This window comes from Melozone crissalis, unplaced genomic scaffold, assembly GCF_028551555.1.
Source record: "Melozone crissalis strain CALT ecotype California unplaced genomic scaffold, PUWL_Pcris_2 ptg000027l_1, whole genome shotgun sequence".
In the NCBI taxonomy this organism is placed as follows: domain Eukaryota; kingdom Metazoa; phylum Chordata; class Aves; order Passeriformes; family Passerellidae; genus Melozone; species Melozone crissalis.
The window spans coordinates 46,225,265-46,242,099 of NW_026535805.1; the positions used below are offsets into that span (position 1 = coordinate 46,225,265).

At 34.1% G+C, this 16,835-nt stretch overlaps 1 protein-coding gene across 2 annotated transcripts in view; it reads left to right on the forward strand.

Annotated features, from left to right (window-relative positions):
- Positions 1 to 16,835, forward strand: part of TBC1D32 (TBC1 domain family member 32) — a 74,376-nt gene that overhangs the window by 8,669 nt on the left and 48,872 nt on the right. For both annotated transcript variants that reach the window (XM_054279112.1, XM_054279113.1), the window contains exons 6-20: positions 728 to 853; positions 1,731 to 1,809; positions 1,967 to 2,067; positions 2,154 to 2,215; positions 2,697 to 2,841; positions 3,551 to 3,610; positions 5,399 to 5,498; positions 5,760 to 5,897; positions 7,259 to 7,351; positions 7,596 to 7,738; positions 8,458 to 8,582; positions 9,530 to 9,731; positions 13,402 to 13,484; positions 15,089 to 15,227; positions 15,740 to 15,827. In XM_054279112.1, coding sequence (XP_054135087.1) covers positions 728 to 853; positions 1,731 to 1,809; positions 1,967 to 2,067; positions 2,154 to 2,215; positions 2,697 to 2,841; positions 3,551 to 3,610; positions 5,399 to 5,498; positions 5,760 to 5,897; positions 7,259 to 7,351; positions 7,596 to 7,738; positions 8,458 to 8,582; positions 9,530 to 9,731; positions 13,402 to 13,484; positions 15,089 to 15,227; positions 15,740 to 15,827 — 1,684 coding nt within the window. The remainder of the gene's footprint in view (positions 1 to 727; positions 854 to 1,730; positions 1,810 to 1,966; positions 2,068 to 2,153; positions 2,216 to 2,696; positions 2,842 to 3,550; positions 3,611 to 5,398; positions 5,499 to 5,759; positions 5,898 to 7,258; positions 7,352 to 7,595; positions 7,739 to 8,457; positions 8,583 to 9,529; positions 9,732 to 13,401; positions 13,485 to 15,088; positions 15,228 to 15,739; positions 15,828 to 16,835) is intronic.

Below are 16,835 nucleotides of genomic sequence, written 5' to 3' on the forward strand. Positions count from 1 at the left end.
GTTAGGTTTGCTGTCATGTCAGTGGCAGTACTAATTTGTGTCTCTAACCAACAACCAGCACCAGCTGCTGGTATTTTTGAAGCTTGGAAAAATACCAGTTTGAGTGTGCTGCCTTGATAAGACGCGTTGAAGCTTGTCTGGCATCTGAAACAGGCATGGTAGCTAGGAGGTGGTAAAAACAATTTTTTTATTAGAAAACCAGGTAAAAAATCTGATGCTATTAAATGTTATTAAAATGTCCTAAAGTTTGTTTCAGTAGGATGAAATAAATTGCTAGAGATAACAGTTGTCTATGAATTGAAAAGAAAAAGTTACTTGAAATTACTTGGAATGCTGATGAAAATTCAGCAGTTATAACACTATGTCTAATAACTGTTTCTGCTTCTCCTAGCTGAGAGCTTTAGAGAGCTATATTCCCCAGTTTCAAAATATTTGATTACAGCCAGAAAATGGAACATAAACCTTGCATCCAGTATTGAAAATCCATTTAAAATGGTTTTGTTACTTCTTCGAATACACACATTTTCCCCACTCGGTGATGTAGTGTTTTGTCTAAATAGCCATAAAAAATATAGCAGAAGATAAATATTTGTTATTCCTTATCTGTTCTACAGCCAGGTTCTGTTCCTTCCTGTCTTGCCTCCCTCCCTCCCTCTGACTTGTAAATTACATATTTCAGAGGCTGCTGTGAATGGATTTTTGGTGTTTATCTTTTTGACTGCTCCAGGTTCGCCAAGAAGCTTTGCAGACACTGTGCTTGGCCCCTGCCTCTGATATCCTGAACTCTGAAAGTTGGCCAAGTCTGAGTAAGCATCTGACAATCTCTCTGGCAGATCCAGATGCAACATTCAGTGTAAGGGAGTGTTTTGTATCTAATTACCAGATTTGTATCCAAAGAAAGGACTACCTCTTACATATTATAGGAAGTTACTCCTCTTACATATTATAAGTAGTCCAGCAGGGTTCAAGACATTTTATTATTTGTGTGTGAATCACAAAAACTAGTTTTTTAAGTAACAGAAATACAGGATTCCAGTACATTTTGGTTTAAAGAACTGCACAGGCTTTCAGTAGGATTTTGAGACACCAAAGTAGTCATTTGCATTTCTTTTGATGGCAGTGAAGAAATTTTAATTTATTTTAGCAGAAATGCATGTAAAAAGAATGGCCAAAACGGCTCTGTAAAATAGGTCATGTTAATATTTCCTGTTCAAGTCAGGTTTATGCCCTGTGATGATGAGAAAATGATACATAGTAATATGACAGAGGCAGTGATGAGGAAAAGAAATGACAGCTGCTTAAATGGCTTTTAGATTATTTATTATGTCAATTAAACTTCTTTGCTTCTTCAAATTTTAAAGTGATTACCAAATAAATAGGAAACTTGCTCCAGCTGCTGTCATAGATTTCTCTTTCACCTGAGTTCTACAATTTCTTTTAAAACAGTGATAATTACAAGTTACTGATTCTGAATGGAAAAGTAATGTTCCTTGGTCTACTTTATAACTCAGTGAGGCTTTACATTGGTGCTGTAGTTCAAGTATTTGAATAAAATTTCCTTTGAACTGGAGATTTCTGTGATCAGAAGCTATATTTTTATAAAACATGCTTAACATCTGCACAGATGTCTAGATGAATAATATAAAGAATAAATGATATATTGATTATTTTGCAATTATGATACACAGTTAATGACTATTTAATACATTCCTTGCTTTTTTCACCCTTAGGAGAAAATTCTTAGGTTCTATGCAAAAACCTTTTCTTCTTCTCCATTTAATATGACAAAAGAAGTCTATACAAGTTTAGGTATGTGCATTTAATTACCTTTCAAACTTCATGAGTTATGTACTTTTTGAAAAGTTAAATTTTATCATGAAGATTGTATAAGACAGTCTGTTTTATCGCTGTTGTCATGGAGCTGAAGTGTTTTTTTGTTGTTTGATTTCTCTTTATTTTTTTTTAGCACGACACTTGGAGTTGTACTTTCTTTCTGAAGAAAATTCTCTTCATATTTCAGCTGGTCTGGATGTATCTAACTCAGATGTGAATCGTTTACTTAAAAAGGTATAAATGAACTTTCTGTACTTTTAGTATCAGTACTGAAACATTATGCATTAATTATTTTTTAATTTTAATAATTATGTTTTCAGGTTCGCCTTTTAAATGAGTACCAAAAAGAAGCACCTTCCTCCTGGATTCGACATCCAGAAAAGTATGTCACCTTCAAAACCCTGCAACTGTTTCTTAATTTAATAGCTATTGACATAAGATACATGTCACTTTAGCAAAGGCTTGATTATAGGATGCACAGTGGCTGGTCAGTGACAACAGGGGAAATAAAAGTAGAGGGTAGGAAAAGTAAAATAGGGAAGTTGCATAGGAGTAGTCATATTTAGCTGCTTACTTAGCTTTTGGAGTGTTCTAAGTACTTTTGAACAAAAAGTAATTTGGATGTAATTGTAGTAGGGGTGATACACTTAGAAATTGTAATAACTTAGGAGAATACAGATGTGTATTAGCTTAATTTGTGATGTTACAAATTAATGCCCATACAAGAGCAAGTTAAAGATAATGCTGTTGGTATTTATGATTTATCTGAACAAAGTTATATGAGAAGATTGTTCTTGACTAGTACTGGTGGAAGGACTTCAGTGATTTGTTTCCTGTCCATTTTTTCTTATTTGTGTCCTAAGGTATATGGAAGAGGTAGTGGAGAGTACCTTGTCACTTCTGTCATTAAAACACAAGCCTAATCATCCTGCCTCTTCAGATTTCTTGAGTCCAGTGCACTTCTTGGCTTTGCTAGATATCAAAGCAGTGTGGTTTAAGAAGTGGACGGTAAGCAAATAACCTGCAACCCAACAACACATAACTTGTTCATGTCAGACATTTATTTTGAAAAGTTATGGTTCTGACATTACAGACTTATTGTGTCCTATAACAGCCTATACTGAGAACTGCAATTAAGGAAGTGCAGGTTTTTTTTAGACTTTTATGTCCACTGCTTTCCAATATTACACTCCACCTCAATTTCTGTTCAGTTACTTGTTTTCATGAAATTTAGGAATATTTTCTGTGTTTTGTGTCTTCACTCCCTTTGGAGGAATTGACTGACAGCCACCAAAAGATGCAAGCATTTGTTTGGAACTAGTGATGAGCATGAAAGAGCATTTATATTACACACAACTTGCTAACTTCAGTGGACATTAAAACTTTTTCCAGCCTACCATATATAAAATTACAGTTTAGGATTTACTTGGCAATTTCAAAATGCATAGTTTAGCATTGGTGTACTTACTGGTTTTCTCTTTTAACTATGTGTTCTGCTACACTTTTTTCTAATGATATAGGGGTTTTTTTTGTCATAAATGTACTGCAAACAAAACTTTCAGTTGAGTATAATACTGGCTTACATGAGCTGGAGTTCATTGAATATTTACTGTATATGGGATCTCTACTAGAACAGAATCAGAGATAATTTCCACTTCTTAGTTAAAAACCAGAACATTTCTTTGTAGTTGACATTACATCTTCTTTGTCATTCAAGCATGCACATTACAGCAGAAGAGTGGTATTTAGGCTTCTGGAAAGGAAATACAAATCCTTGGTAAGTACTTCTATTAATGTACTTTATTGATTATATATGCAATAATAGTCTGTAAATAAAATTTATTGATAGAACACAGGGTAATGGTTTGAACCTGAAAGAGGATAGATTCAGATTAGATGTTAGGAGGAACTTCTTTTTCTGTCAGGGTGGTGATACATTGGAAAAGATTGCCCAGAGAAGTTGTGGATGCCCCTCCCCTGGAAGTTCAAGGCCAGGTTGGATGGAGGTGCAAGGTGTCCCTGCCCATGACACTGTTTGGAACTAGATGATCTTTAAGTCTCTTTCAGTCCAGGCCTTTCTATGATTCTATGAATTACCAAGGCAAGTTTACTTGCAACTTAGTCTTTTTTTGCACATAGTGGTTTGGACAATTTTTTTCCTTTTTTTTTTTTTTTTTTTTTGGTAGCTATTTCATGTTCTTCAGCTAAATAAGCCTTTTGTATTTTTTTTTTCAATCTTTCTTTGTTTAAATGGATCATTGATAAATAAAAAGAAGCATATATGGCCAGCTCTGTGTAAGGGGAATTTGGATATTTTATTGCAGGTGTTACTTAGGATTATAGTGTGTTAATTTGTTATGTTTAATTCATATTTAGAATTATTTCCAAAAAAGCAGAAAAATGTCAAATGATGCCTGATAAATACTGTAAATACACTGTGCTAAATTTGGATTTTTGTTGAAAAGAGGCTAAACAAACTGCCATTGTATTCTCTGAATCATAAAGGATTCTAAGTCAGCAAGATAAATCAAACTGGGAAAATATATTTAGTAATATAGTTGTTAATTCTATAATATATTTTGTATGGGCAGATCTCTTTACTGGGGTAGAATTTTCATTGTTTTTAATAAGGCCACTGTAGATGTGAGATCCATTCATTTAAACAGGACTTGGCTATGTTATATAAAATCTTGTCATACAGATGAAATCAAATGTAAAATATATGGGACCAATAAAACCTTAAGATGAAGAAAGGACACAGATGAGAGACCTTTTTCTTTTTTATCTGTGTGCATAGTACAGGACAGAATAAAGCATGATCCATGCAACAGAGTTTATAATAGAAAGTCCATAAGCAGGGTAGTCTAATCTAATTTATAAGCAAGGGTAAGCATCCGATTAAGGTTGGAGGTTTTTTTAATTGTGTATGCCTGCATATTTACACTTGTGAATAAATCTTGGCAGCTCCAAGCTCTAATAAATCTAATTATTCTTCTCAGATCATAAGGAAATAGAATAAATAAATTCTACCCCACCTGAAACCAGGACAATGTGCTTTGTGTTTCCTTGCTACAACAATGCTTATAACTTTTAAACTTTTATATACCTTGATTAGATTATAGTGCTATGACAGTGATACACCACCAAGAACAGTAATAGCACTGCAGCACCTGGCAACCAAACCTACAGTTTAGTAAGTGCATTCAAGACAAAGGTTTTCACTTGTGGAAATTTAGAATCTTCCACAGTAATGACAATAGGGCATTCACAGATTGCTGTTGACTTCTCAAAACTCTTCCATGTTCTCTGTACTCTTTTTCATAGACTGTCTTTATGTGTATAGAACTGGTTGTGTGATAATGTAATAATAATGGTGATATATTTTAATAGCCCTGTAAAAGTTTGTCTTCTCTTGGTTAATACATCCAAAGCACTGAAAAATGAAGTCATTGAAGTGAAGTGGATATTTAAGTTCTTGTGTTAAGGGACAGTACTTGGATGCAAGAGGGAAGGAGTTTATTGTGAAATATCAGGTACTTTATTATTTTGTGGGTTTTTTCCACAGATTAATGCAGCAGTCCAGCAATGTCTTGATTATTTTGAATTTTGCAAGGCAGCAGTTAATAAAAATTCCAATGTTGGTGACTTTTCTCAGCAGCACTGTAGTGAGTATCTTTGCATGTCTCACGTTATATACATCCCCATTCTTTACGCTTTTGAGCATGCTACTTCAAGAGGAAGATGTTCTATCTCTTCCATTCCCCTGATGTTGAATGACTATCTTTTAAGAGAAAACTAATAGCAGTGGTTAATTTCTTAAGCTGTCTTTATATCCAAAATGATCTGCTTGTGTTGCAGGAAGCAGCTAGGTACTGTGAAGTAAACTACAAGAGTAAAGTTCTATTTTTTTTGCTTTATTGTTATAGGTAATATGCAGGATTTTTCTTACACTGGACCAGAATTGCAGTACATCTATTTTGTTCATTCACTGTGCCTCTTAGGAAGATTGTTGATCTATAAGGAAGGCCAGAATCTCTTTCCAGTACAGCTGAAAAATAAAAAAGGTAGGGGGAGAGTTGAGGAAAATGGAACCTATTCAGAAAAACTGTATCCATTCTTGATATATATTTATATATTTTCACTCCAATATTGTGGGTATTGAAGAACAATACTTTGTTCACCAATTCTGAGCCTGGAAACTTTCATAAAGGTGGTGTATGTGTGTATATGAGAATTTACACACAGTGTTTTTATTCTTTGATGGATGTGGTTAAATGGATTGTGTGTTTTAGTTCTAATACATTAATTTTGTGTTGAAGGACAGTTGGATCAGTGTGTAAGTGATTTATTTTTTCTAGGTGTGAGTAATAGCTTCTGTCAAACCATTTGATGTAGTTGGTTGGAGGAGAGGTATGTCCAGGGGCCAAAACTGGTTTTCAGGTGTGAGAGAAAAATCAGTATTTCAAGTTAATTGCAAATTGAAAACAAATGCTCTGAATTTAACCTGTTAATTAGGATAAAAAAAAGTAGAAGAAAAGTTTCACCTCTGTGGAACAGAGGTGTTAACAGGGACACAAGAAATGAGATGGAAAAGCTCTTCAACAGACAGAGAAGACTACACGGGGCAGGGCTGGCAAATAGAAATGTGTGAGGGCAATTGTAGCATTCCATTGCTTTAGTTCTCTATTAATTCAACGCATAATTCCAAACATTACTAGATACTCATTCTGTGACTTGCCTTCTGTCCCTCTGGTTAGAGGACCAAGACTTGATAGATGCAGTGTAGAACAGTTGTGAGTAAGAAATATCTACTAATAAAGTGTTTTTGTCATTTATGCATTACCAGTGTAACACCCATCCAGCAGAGATCCAGGGATGGTGGTTGCTTATTTCTTTCCTATAAAATGTAACAATCTTGCCATTTCTCTTCTTAATAGTGTCCTCAGCTTCATAGATGGCAACTCTTTCCTCACAAAGTGACTGATTTATTAACATAATTACATGTAAACTTGGAGCAATTTTTCCTATCTTGCATTTAGCTACATTTGTTGTATTTGTTCCAGACCTGAGAAAGAGTTGTGTGACATCTTCTCTCTTTACCAGTTGCTCCACTTAATCTAATAGAAAGGTAATGCTTTTTTTCTACAGCCAGTATTTCCAAATGTTGGCTGTCATTTGTTACAGTGAAAGACATTGCAAAATTTCAATTGGCTAAATTGAGAGCAAGATCAAGTCTTATAAGGTGATCATGAAATGCCTTAGTAGAGTCCCAAGGACACATATATCCTTTGCTTTATAACTTGTATGTAATTGATTTCCTCTCTACAGCAAAGCATCCTTTATATATATTTACAAAATCCATTTTTTATTTGGAAAATTTAACTTAATCTTTAATTTACAAAGTTTTTTTTTTTTTTTTTAATAGCTACTGTATCCATAACTGATGTGTTGGTAGTATTTGTTCAACTTATTTATTCCTGTCCAAGTTACCCAAGGACAGCTTTGCCAGCACATACAGGTAAATGCTTTGTTTTTCCTTATCCGTGAATATATGTACTTATAATGAGGCATATGATAACTTCTTTTGCAATTTTTTTCTCTGTTATTAAAGCAGTTTTTCCTCTTCCCTTCCACCCTTACCATTCTTCCTCCCTCTATGTTGAATCAGGACTTAACAAAATTAATAATAATTCAGAAGCAACTACATAAATCATACAGAGATATTTGTGTAAGTTAAAATAAATATTTCTTGTGCTCACCAGAAAATTATTCTCCAGAAAGTCTTGTTATGGAGATTCTGCAGGTTTTTTGTGATCAAACAGGATGTGCTGCTGAATGTTTGTATACAGACACAGTGATAGATGCCCTGCTTCATCCTGTCCAAAGTTTGCTGAATGGCACAGAGGTTTGTAATAATCTTCCAAATTATTTTTACATGTATAGAATATTATATTTTATTAATATTTTCTATGTAGAAGGTTTATTTACTCACATAATATGGTAACTTCTGTGGTATTTTATATCTTGACTATCATATTGTGCATTGAATAGTTTAGTCTGTTACTATGATTGGTCTGACATGGAAGTCTTGTGAATAGCAGCAAAAATTATGCTGTAGTGAGGCTGTTTCCTTGGGAAGAAACACACTTTAAATTTTTTCATTGGTTTTGGCTTTTTTCTTGTCACTTAGATATTTCATGGATGAATATTTTCTATACCTTCTATTTGAAAGGCAGCCTAATTTTTATTTTTTAATTCAGTTGGCAACTTGTAGATTAGTGTTCTCAATAACTAGTGTAAATAAAAATACATGATTCTCCATGGAAAGCTGCTTTTTTCTGGATTGTTAAAAGAAAACGGGTTTTTTCCTCTTTTTTTGTTTTTTTTTTCCTTGTAAACATTTTTATAAGGATTATGAAAATATTGGGAATTAGTGCCCTTTGTGATGAAGATTTCTGTGTAATGACATTTGAACATAAGTTGTTAACTTAACTGTGTTTAAGACATTAAGAAAACATCAGAAAGGTGACCTTCAGGCTCTGCATACCTAAGACAGACTTGAAAAAATAGCTTTCACAAAACCATTGAATTTGAAGCTTCTTTTTTTTCCCCTCTTCCAAATAGGTGTATATCAACTGCCTTGAAACTACTTTACTTGATGTAGCTGATATTTTGGCAAGGATTGCTGGTTCAGAAGATGGTCTTTCTCTTCTTCTTTATGGAGAAAATGAAAAAAATGCCAAAGACAGGTAAGAGTGTGTTAATAGATGGCATTAGTGAGCACTTCAATGAATTATATTGCTCTTATGAGACTCGTTTTCTCATCTTTCATTTATCTATAATGTGTTACATTTTGGTTTTGTTTGAGTAAAATATCTGATTATAAATTGAAATAGTAAGTGTTTTATAGAATGTATGAGGGAGATCTTTGTGTGTCGAACCAGGTGAAATGACAATGTAAAAAATACTAGTAATAAGGGAGATTTTAATGTTTTTCTTCTTTTTCTAATTCATGTGAGAACTTTCCTTTCTCTGAATATAGTCCCATTATACTTGTAGTGTTACTTTTCAGACCAAAGGCCTCTCTTCTTCAATTTTCTTTGTTTGATTTTAGAATAAGCATTTAAACTAACCAAATTTATTGAAAGAATAAATTTAATGTAGCATTCCCATTTCAGTACATCTAGTAGAGACAAATCTTGTATATGAAGCTGCCATGTGTAACACTGTACCTAACTTAGGATCAGTGTGTTCATATGTGTGGAATATAGTTAGCTGATGCTAAAACTTCTAACAGCAGTAAAACTGAGATGAGCCTTTGAAAACAGCTAAGCTGCAGGTCATGAAAATGTTTGGAATGTACATCTTCTAAGTGAAGAAATCTCCAAGTTATCTTCCCAACTGGACTCCTATAAAACCTGGAGTCTGGGTAGTTCATTGTCCTGTGGGTTGTGTGGAAGGCAATGGATGTATTTTTGCATTGCATAGAGCTATTTGCCAAGGTGATAGCACTTCCTGTAAGTTGCTTTTCTTCTGACTGGTGTTAAAAATTCTAACATCGTTTATCCTTCTGCAGTGGGTCATAGTCTCTTTCTGTAGCTTCTTTTCCCCAAAAAATTTTAAATAAATTTAGTCAGAGGATTTGTTTCAAGGCTTACTACAAAACAAAATTTTAAATGCATTATTTTATTTCTAGTCCTACAGCTGCTCATGTACTTGTTCAGTTCACAAAGAAACTTCTTCATGATGACATTTCTCTTTTATCTGGATCTGAGTCTATGCCAGTTGTTAAAGGAGCTTTCATTTTTGTATGCCGTCAAATGTACAGAACTTGTGAAGGCCTACAGATGCTAATTCCTTATGGCTTGCATGAATCTATTGCAGAAGCCTGGAGAAAGGTAAATTTTGTTTTTGGATTGGGAAAAATCTTACTGTGAGAGGTTCAGCTTGTGTAATAGTTGTTCTTATAGGTTAATTATTTTTAAGCAGTTAAATAGTACTTGAAAATGTTGTAAAAATGAAGTTCTACTTGCAAATTTTCCTTCTGAATGTGAATCTAGCAAAAAGTTAATTTGAGACTTTTATGCCTAAGATTAAAACAGGAACTTTTGATACATTGGTAGACTTGTCATTCATTGTCCTTGATGGTAGAAGTCACTCGATGTCATGATAACCACTGACCACCACAGATCTTGCCTTCATTCTTGGTTTGGGATATTTTGAAGGAAATATCCCAAAGACGCACATCCTGAGATGTGCTCTTATCAATTTTTAGTTAAACTGGTTTGTGTCAAGTGAGAGAAAAAAATAGCAGATTGCAATTATTTGTTAAATAGTGTGGTGGCATTGAAATATTCTCTAGAGACCATAGTGAAAAGTGCCAGGCAGGAGTTTTTGTCTTACCTGAGTACATGAATTTGTTATGAAGCTTAGGTTCTGTACTTTAACTTCAATTTGATTGCTAGTCCACTGTTCTTTCTACATGAAAGAGCTTGGATCCAACAGTTCTGTGTATTTTGCTTTCTGTTATCACAGAATCACAGAATGGGTAAGATGGGAAGGGACAACAGTGGGTCTACTGGTCCAACCTCCCTGCTCAAGCAGGGTAATCCTAGAGCACATGGCACAGGATTGTGTCCAGAGGGTTCTTGAGTATCTCCAGTGGGGGAGACTTCACAACCTCTCTGGGGAATCTGGTCTAGTGCTTATTCACCTGCACAGTAAAGAAGTTCTTTCTCATGTTCAGGTAGAACTTTTGGTGCATCAGTTTCTTCCCATTGCCTCTAGTCCTGTTGCTTGGCACCACTGAGAAGAGTCTGAATCCCTCCTCTTGATACCCTCCTTTCAGATAGTGACAGATATTGATGAGATCCCCTCTCAGTCATCTCTTCTCAAGACTGAACAGGCCCATCTCTCTCAGCCTTGCTTCATAAATGATGATGCTCCCGTCCCTCATCATCATCAGTTCTATTTTCATTGTTCTAAAAGTCACATGCAGTGTGAAAATCCTTGTGTGTTGTAAAAAATTACTTGAGATGAAGAAATGATGGCAGATCCTGCAAATGCAGTTTTCAAAAGGTTCACAGGGAAGCAAATTCCAACCTTTGAATCATTAAAATAACATTGGCACAATTTAGGTAAAGGTAGCAAACAAATCTTCAGCTTTGGCTTCCAGCTTAACTGAAAGCATATTTAAACTGTAGGTATTAGGACTCATAGTGGACAGACAAAGTCTAGCTGTGTTACTCACTTTACCCTGAAAAATAGGACTATCTTTTTATATCTTAGAGAGGGATCAGATCAAGCTGGAACAAAGAATAGACTAAAAGACTAAATTTGTTTTTTTTTCTGGAGGCAAGGAAGTGGGAGGGAAAATGAATGCAAGGGAAAAAGAATGGAAGAGCTTTTCTTCCTTCTTGTATGCTTCTACTGTATGCTTTTATTGTGATGAGATATTTTAAAAATACAGTCACAATGTAAGCTAAGGCAGAAAATACCAGAAGGCAGAACATGAATAGAAGATACTTAAATCACCAGTTTGAGGGTATTTCTCACTGTTTTATATATTAATGTTGCCACGAAGCCATGGATTGTCTTGAAAATAAAATGTATTATTACTAAAAATCATAATTATATCACAATAAATTCTGTTTCTCATCATAGAATGTTGGTTTTGAAACTTATGTTATTCCTTGCATTGAAAACCTGAGGATTTTTATTGAATTAAGGAGCTTAGTTCACTTGATCCATGCTGTAATTTACATAACTCAGCAATCTTTTTTTTTGATGCTTCCCTATTGTGTAACTTGTCAATCTTACTCCAGCTAGCCTCTTACTCTATTTAATGTTCATCACAGGCCAGAGTGTTAAAAGCTTTTGATGGGCATTTCCAGTTATTTCCTCTAAAAAACACAGCATTTACACTTTGTACAAAGGACTTCTTTCCACGTTAAAATCCCTTATTAAGGTGTAGAACATAATTTAGACAAATTGTCTTGACATGTAAAAGATAAGTAGACTGAATGTGTTGAATGAAAACAAAGTTTACCCTACAAAATGCTATTTCTTCACTTCACTTTGGTAGTCAGATATAAACTGAAGAAGAATCAATATATTCTTGACTTCAAGACTCAACAAGCTATTACAGGAAAGTCAACTCCATCATCTTAACTACTTTTAAAACTATTTTCTGTCATTTTTCAATTTTAAAATACCTGAAGTTTATAAAATATCACGCCATTTATAGTGTAGCAAAACCAGTGGACTGTGGTGGATTCTTTCCAAGCCCAAGTGTCAATTTTTTAATGGCAGGACTGGTAATTTGTATCCATTTCTTTTACATGTCTCCTGGAGTTTTAAGACTGATGGAGAAAGAAATTATTTTTTTCTCAGCAGATTCTGATTAAATTCTGAGAGAGAATTTATAAAGATGATAATAAAAGGGGAACAACAGATCCACAATGATTGACTAGTTTAAGAGAATAATATTTTGTTGATTTTTCACATCACATTTATAAGGTAGTAAATTAATAAATTCTCACTTTTATGTCAATGGTGTAATTTGCTTCTTATCCCATAATTGTAAAACAACTGAAATAATTTTGAATATGCATTCTTTTATGCCAGTTATTTTAAAATATAATTTAAATGTTCAGATATAAAAATATGTATATATTAATGTCTGTAACTCCAATGACACCCATATCAATATAGATGAATTTATATAATTTATAAATAAACAAAATAAAAAGTGGCAGAATTAATAAGTTTGGCATGGTGACTTCAGAGCCTGTTATTTCCATTACCTGTGACAGAAACAGAGTAAAAAGCTGTGTTACAATTTTTTCTTTTTTTCCTTCTTTACTTTTAAATACCAGTTTTTTGATTTTGGGAGTTTCCAGTTGGAAACAAAAGAGATTTTTTTAAGAATTCTAATAAAAAATTAAAATGTATTAGCTTTACACTTGTTTATACCCAAGGAAGAAGTAAAAAAATAAAAAAATAAACTTTTCTGGAATAAAAACAATATAAAGGAATAGTGTATTCTGTACCAAAGACTGGACTATAACCACATCACTGTGATTTTTTGTCTTTTGTATATAATAAGAGAATTAATTAGATCTGGAGTTTAAAAATACTGCAAATAAACATTAAGGTGTGGCCGCAGCTCTCTTCACAGAGAGCAACAGGCACAACCTTGCCAGAATTTCTCCTAGGGAAGGCAGTGAGAAAGCTAAGAGAAAGAATCTTGTCTCTATTTGCTGCGCCTGTTGTTTGGCACATGTGGAATGTGTTATGGAGATAGTTTGCCAAAAGTGATTTCTTAATTGGACGCTGGTGTTGGTTGTTTTGACTGATCGACCAATTAGGTCAAAGCTGCATCGTGACTGTATGAAAAATGTCATGGGTTTTTTCTTGAGTATAGTTTAGTGTAGTAGTATAGTATAGTATAGCTTAATAAAGCAATTGTTCAGCCTTCTGAATCTTAGAGCCGCTGCATGTCATTCCCTAGCAGGGGGACCTCCTGCATCAATATTAAGGAGGTGTTTATTTGGTTTTGTTTTACAGACAAGTTTGCTTTCAGAAAGAGTACCTACTCCTGTAACTGATGCAGACTCCACTTCATCAATAAGTCAAGAATCAAAAACCAGGTAACTTGGTACTTAATTTAGCACATGTATGAGTGTGAACAAAAACTGCTGCTTTAATTACAGTTGAAACATCTTGTAACCCCATGTCTTTGTTGTAGTTTGATTCCAGCTGGCAACTAAATACTGTGCAGCCATTTGCATCCCAATAGCATGGAGGGGGGAATCAGGAAAAAAAAAAAGGGTTGAGATACAAACACACTAGTAATTTAAACAAGTCAAATATAATAATACTAATAATAGTAATGCTACTAATGATAATGATAACATTAATGGTAATGAAAAGGAGAGAAAGAAGTAGCACACAAGAGCAACAAATGACACACAACTCAATTGCTTCTCACCCTCTGACTGAGGGCCAGTTCATCTCTTAACAGTGATTTTGGCCAGTTTATGTACTAAGCATGACTTCCCATGCTATGGAATATTCCCTTGGCCAGATTGGCTCAGCTCTCCTGGTTGTGCTCTCTCATGGCTTCTTGTGTACTTGCTCACTTGCAGAGCATGGGAAACTGGAAAGTTCTTGACTTTGAGAAGTGCTACTTGGCAACAACTAAAATATCAGTGTGTTAGCAACCTTATTCTTGTCCTAAATCCAAAAAACAGCACTTTACCAGCTACTTAGAAGAAATCACACTATCCCATCCAAACCCAGGACAGTGTTTTTTGCAAAAAGGATAGTGGTAGGTAGAGAAACTATCGTAGCATAGGTCTCAGTAGAGCCACAAAATTCTTCCTGGCCTTTGAGAACTTCCTTGGCTTAGAGAGTGGTGTCTGATCTATGTAAAATTGACTTATAGTTGATTCTCTCTGACTAAAGAATTTGGTTAGAGGAAAATGTGAGTTAGAAAGCACAGAACAAAATAGTTGTCTATCTTATGCTTTTTATGTGGTGCTAATTTGAAATGTTGTTCTGCTGAATCATATTTATACCTTCAAAATATTATGTAGCAAGATTGGCAGCAGTTTGGCTGATACCAAGTGAAAGGTGTCCTTCCTTTTATACTGAAACTTAATGTCCCTTTATAGAAGTTTATATTCATTAAGATGAGAAATACACAAGTATTTGGGAGTCTGAAAATTCAGGACAATGTTGATTTTCCATTTTCTGCTCTTATTATGTGAAGCTATTGTGTAAATATAGCACCTTTCTTCATAATTCCATACCAAGTTCTTGTAGGAACTTTTAACTCCTCAAATGTGAGTCCCTCATAGTGTTTTTACATTGTTGAGAGATGCTGTGCCTGTTTTACCAAGATGAACTGCCATGTTAATATCTTAAGACTGTATAGAGTCAGACTGTAAGTCATACATATGTTTAGGGATATCACAGGTCTTTTGGGTTCCCCTTTACATCATCTCTCTCTTCTGTGCTCCTACATAACTTGAGGTTTGCCACACTGAGTTTGAATGTTCACATAAAATGGAGTCTGGTATATTATCTTTTTCCCAAAATGCTCTTTTAAATCTAACATAAGCTTATAAATTAAGTATAGAGTACAGTGAGTAAAGTACTGTTGTTTTTCAAAGTTAGGAATTGTACTTTTTTCTTTTTTCCCATGCTATTTTACATTTAGTTTTTAATTACTATTTTGTTACTCTTGCAGCTTGTTATGGGAAGAGACTTTGTTAGATGCCTTGCTAAATTTTTCTACCACACCCAAAGGACTGTTTCTGCTTCATAGTACAGACACCATGAATGACTGTGTGAACTTTATGTTTAACAGTTTATCAAAAAAAATCCAGGTAAGCATTGCAGTCTTTGTAGTTTACTTTTTACTGTAAAGTTTGAAATGCTAGAAATTTTTTTTTTCTTTTCTTCTAAGTGCAAATTTTCTTAGACAATGTTGGTAGGTCATGTTGAAATCTAGATATGCTAGACAAAGCTTAAATACAAGCAAAAAATCAGATAATGTGCAGTTTTAGTCAGGTAATGTGCAAAAAAGTAATGCCAAAGGCATCCTACACTATGTGTACAAAAACATTATAATACTAATGGTTTTATTTGCTCATATTGCATGTCTCAACCACAGTATTTTGTGTTTAATTTTTTATAAGATACTTGATAAAGATGTTTGGTTAGGAATCTGACCCTGGTAAGTCTGTAGAGGATAATATCTATGAATTGTTCAAGTCTAAACATAAAGTGAATTAAATTCTGTAAACAAGTGTAAGAAAGATCAATATTTAAGAGATCATTTGAGAGTTTCATGTCTTCTGAATAACTAACACTGTCCTTTTATACTTCTTATCAACAGACAAATGAATATGAAGATTTTGGTAATAGAATCATTGTTACACAAATGGCAACAACACCAATGGCTGCAGTGGCTCTGCAGAATTCAGGTAAATTGCAGGATGATGTTATTATGAATAATTGCCTACTGTAGTCCTTCATTTTGAAAGAAGACAGTGGGAAAGATGTTAAATAAAGATCAACTGTGTAAAATAATTACACATTATTAACAAAAACTCCTAAATGTTTGTTAATTATTTCTGATGGAAGTTAATTCTCTCAAGCTTTTAAATCTTTCATTAATCTTGATGCAGAATTTTAGAGTTTGTTTTATTTTTCCTTCTGATATTATGCAAAATCTTTACTTCACTAGTTTGGATTTACAGAAATTTCCTGTATGTGTGTGAAGACATCTGTACTGTTTAAAAATAAATTTGCAGGTGCTTCTTATTGATCTGCAGATCAGAATTAATAACTGTTGATGTCTGTAATTTTTATGTACATTTCCATGGTTACTGACTGCTCAAGGGTGAGGAACTGCAAGGGCCTGAATGTCACAGGTGAAGTTACACATTAATGAGATGTAAAAGAGATTGTGGTGTGAGAAGAATTGGCAATTCAGACTAAGTCCCTTCAGACTCAATCTCAGATAACCCAACTGTTACTATATCATCAACAGTCCAGGTAGCCATTGTATTAAAACTAGAATCTCATCATTAAAATGACAGTAATGTCTTAAGCTGCTAAGGAAGTCCGTGAGGTACGAAAGTTGCAAATCATCTCTCTGAGTATCTAGAAGGGGCTGGTGTTGACTGAAAGACTGTCAGAAAGGCAGGCAAATTCTGCCAGTCAAGGAAACTGATTGGTTTCTTAGTTAGTTGCTATTTATGCCTCTGGGATTTTTCACAAAGCAGGGAGCAGATCCACTGAGGAGTTACCCATCTGTCCTGGTGTAAGGTTTTCAGCCAAATTGCTTCTTAAGGCCCTTTTATGCCCTTTGGCTTCAGAGACAAATGATATACCAAAAATAATCAGCATCAATTTTAAACCCTTACATTTGAAGATTTCAGAGTTAGAGGACTCTTTCCTTTTCTATTTAAATATTTAACATTTTAAAT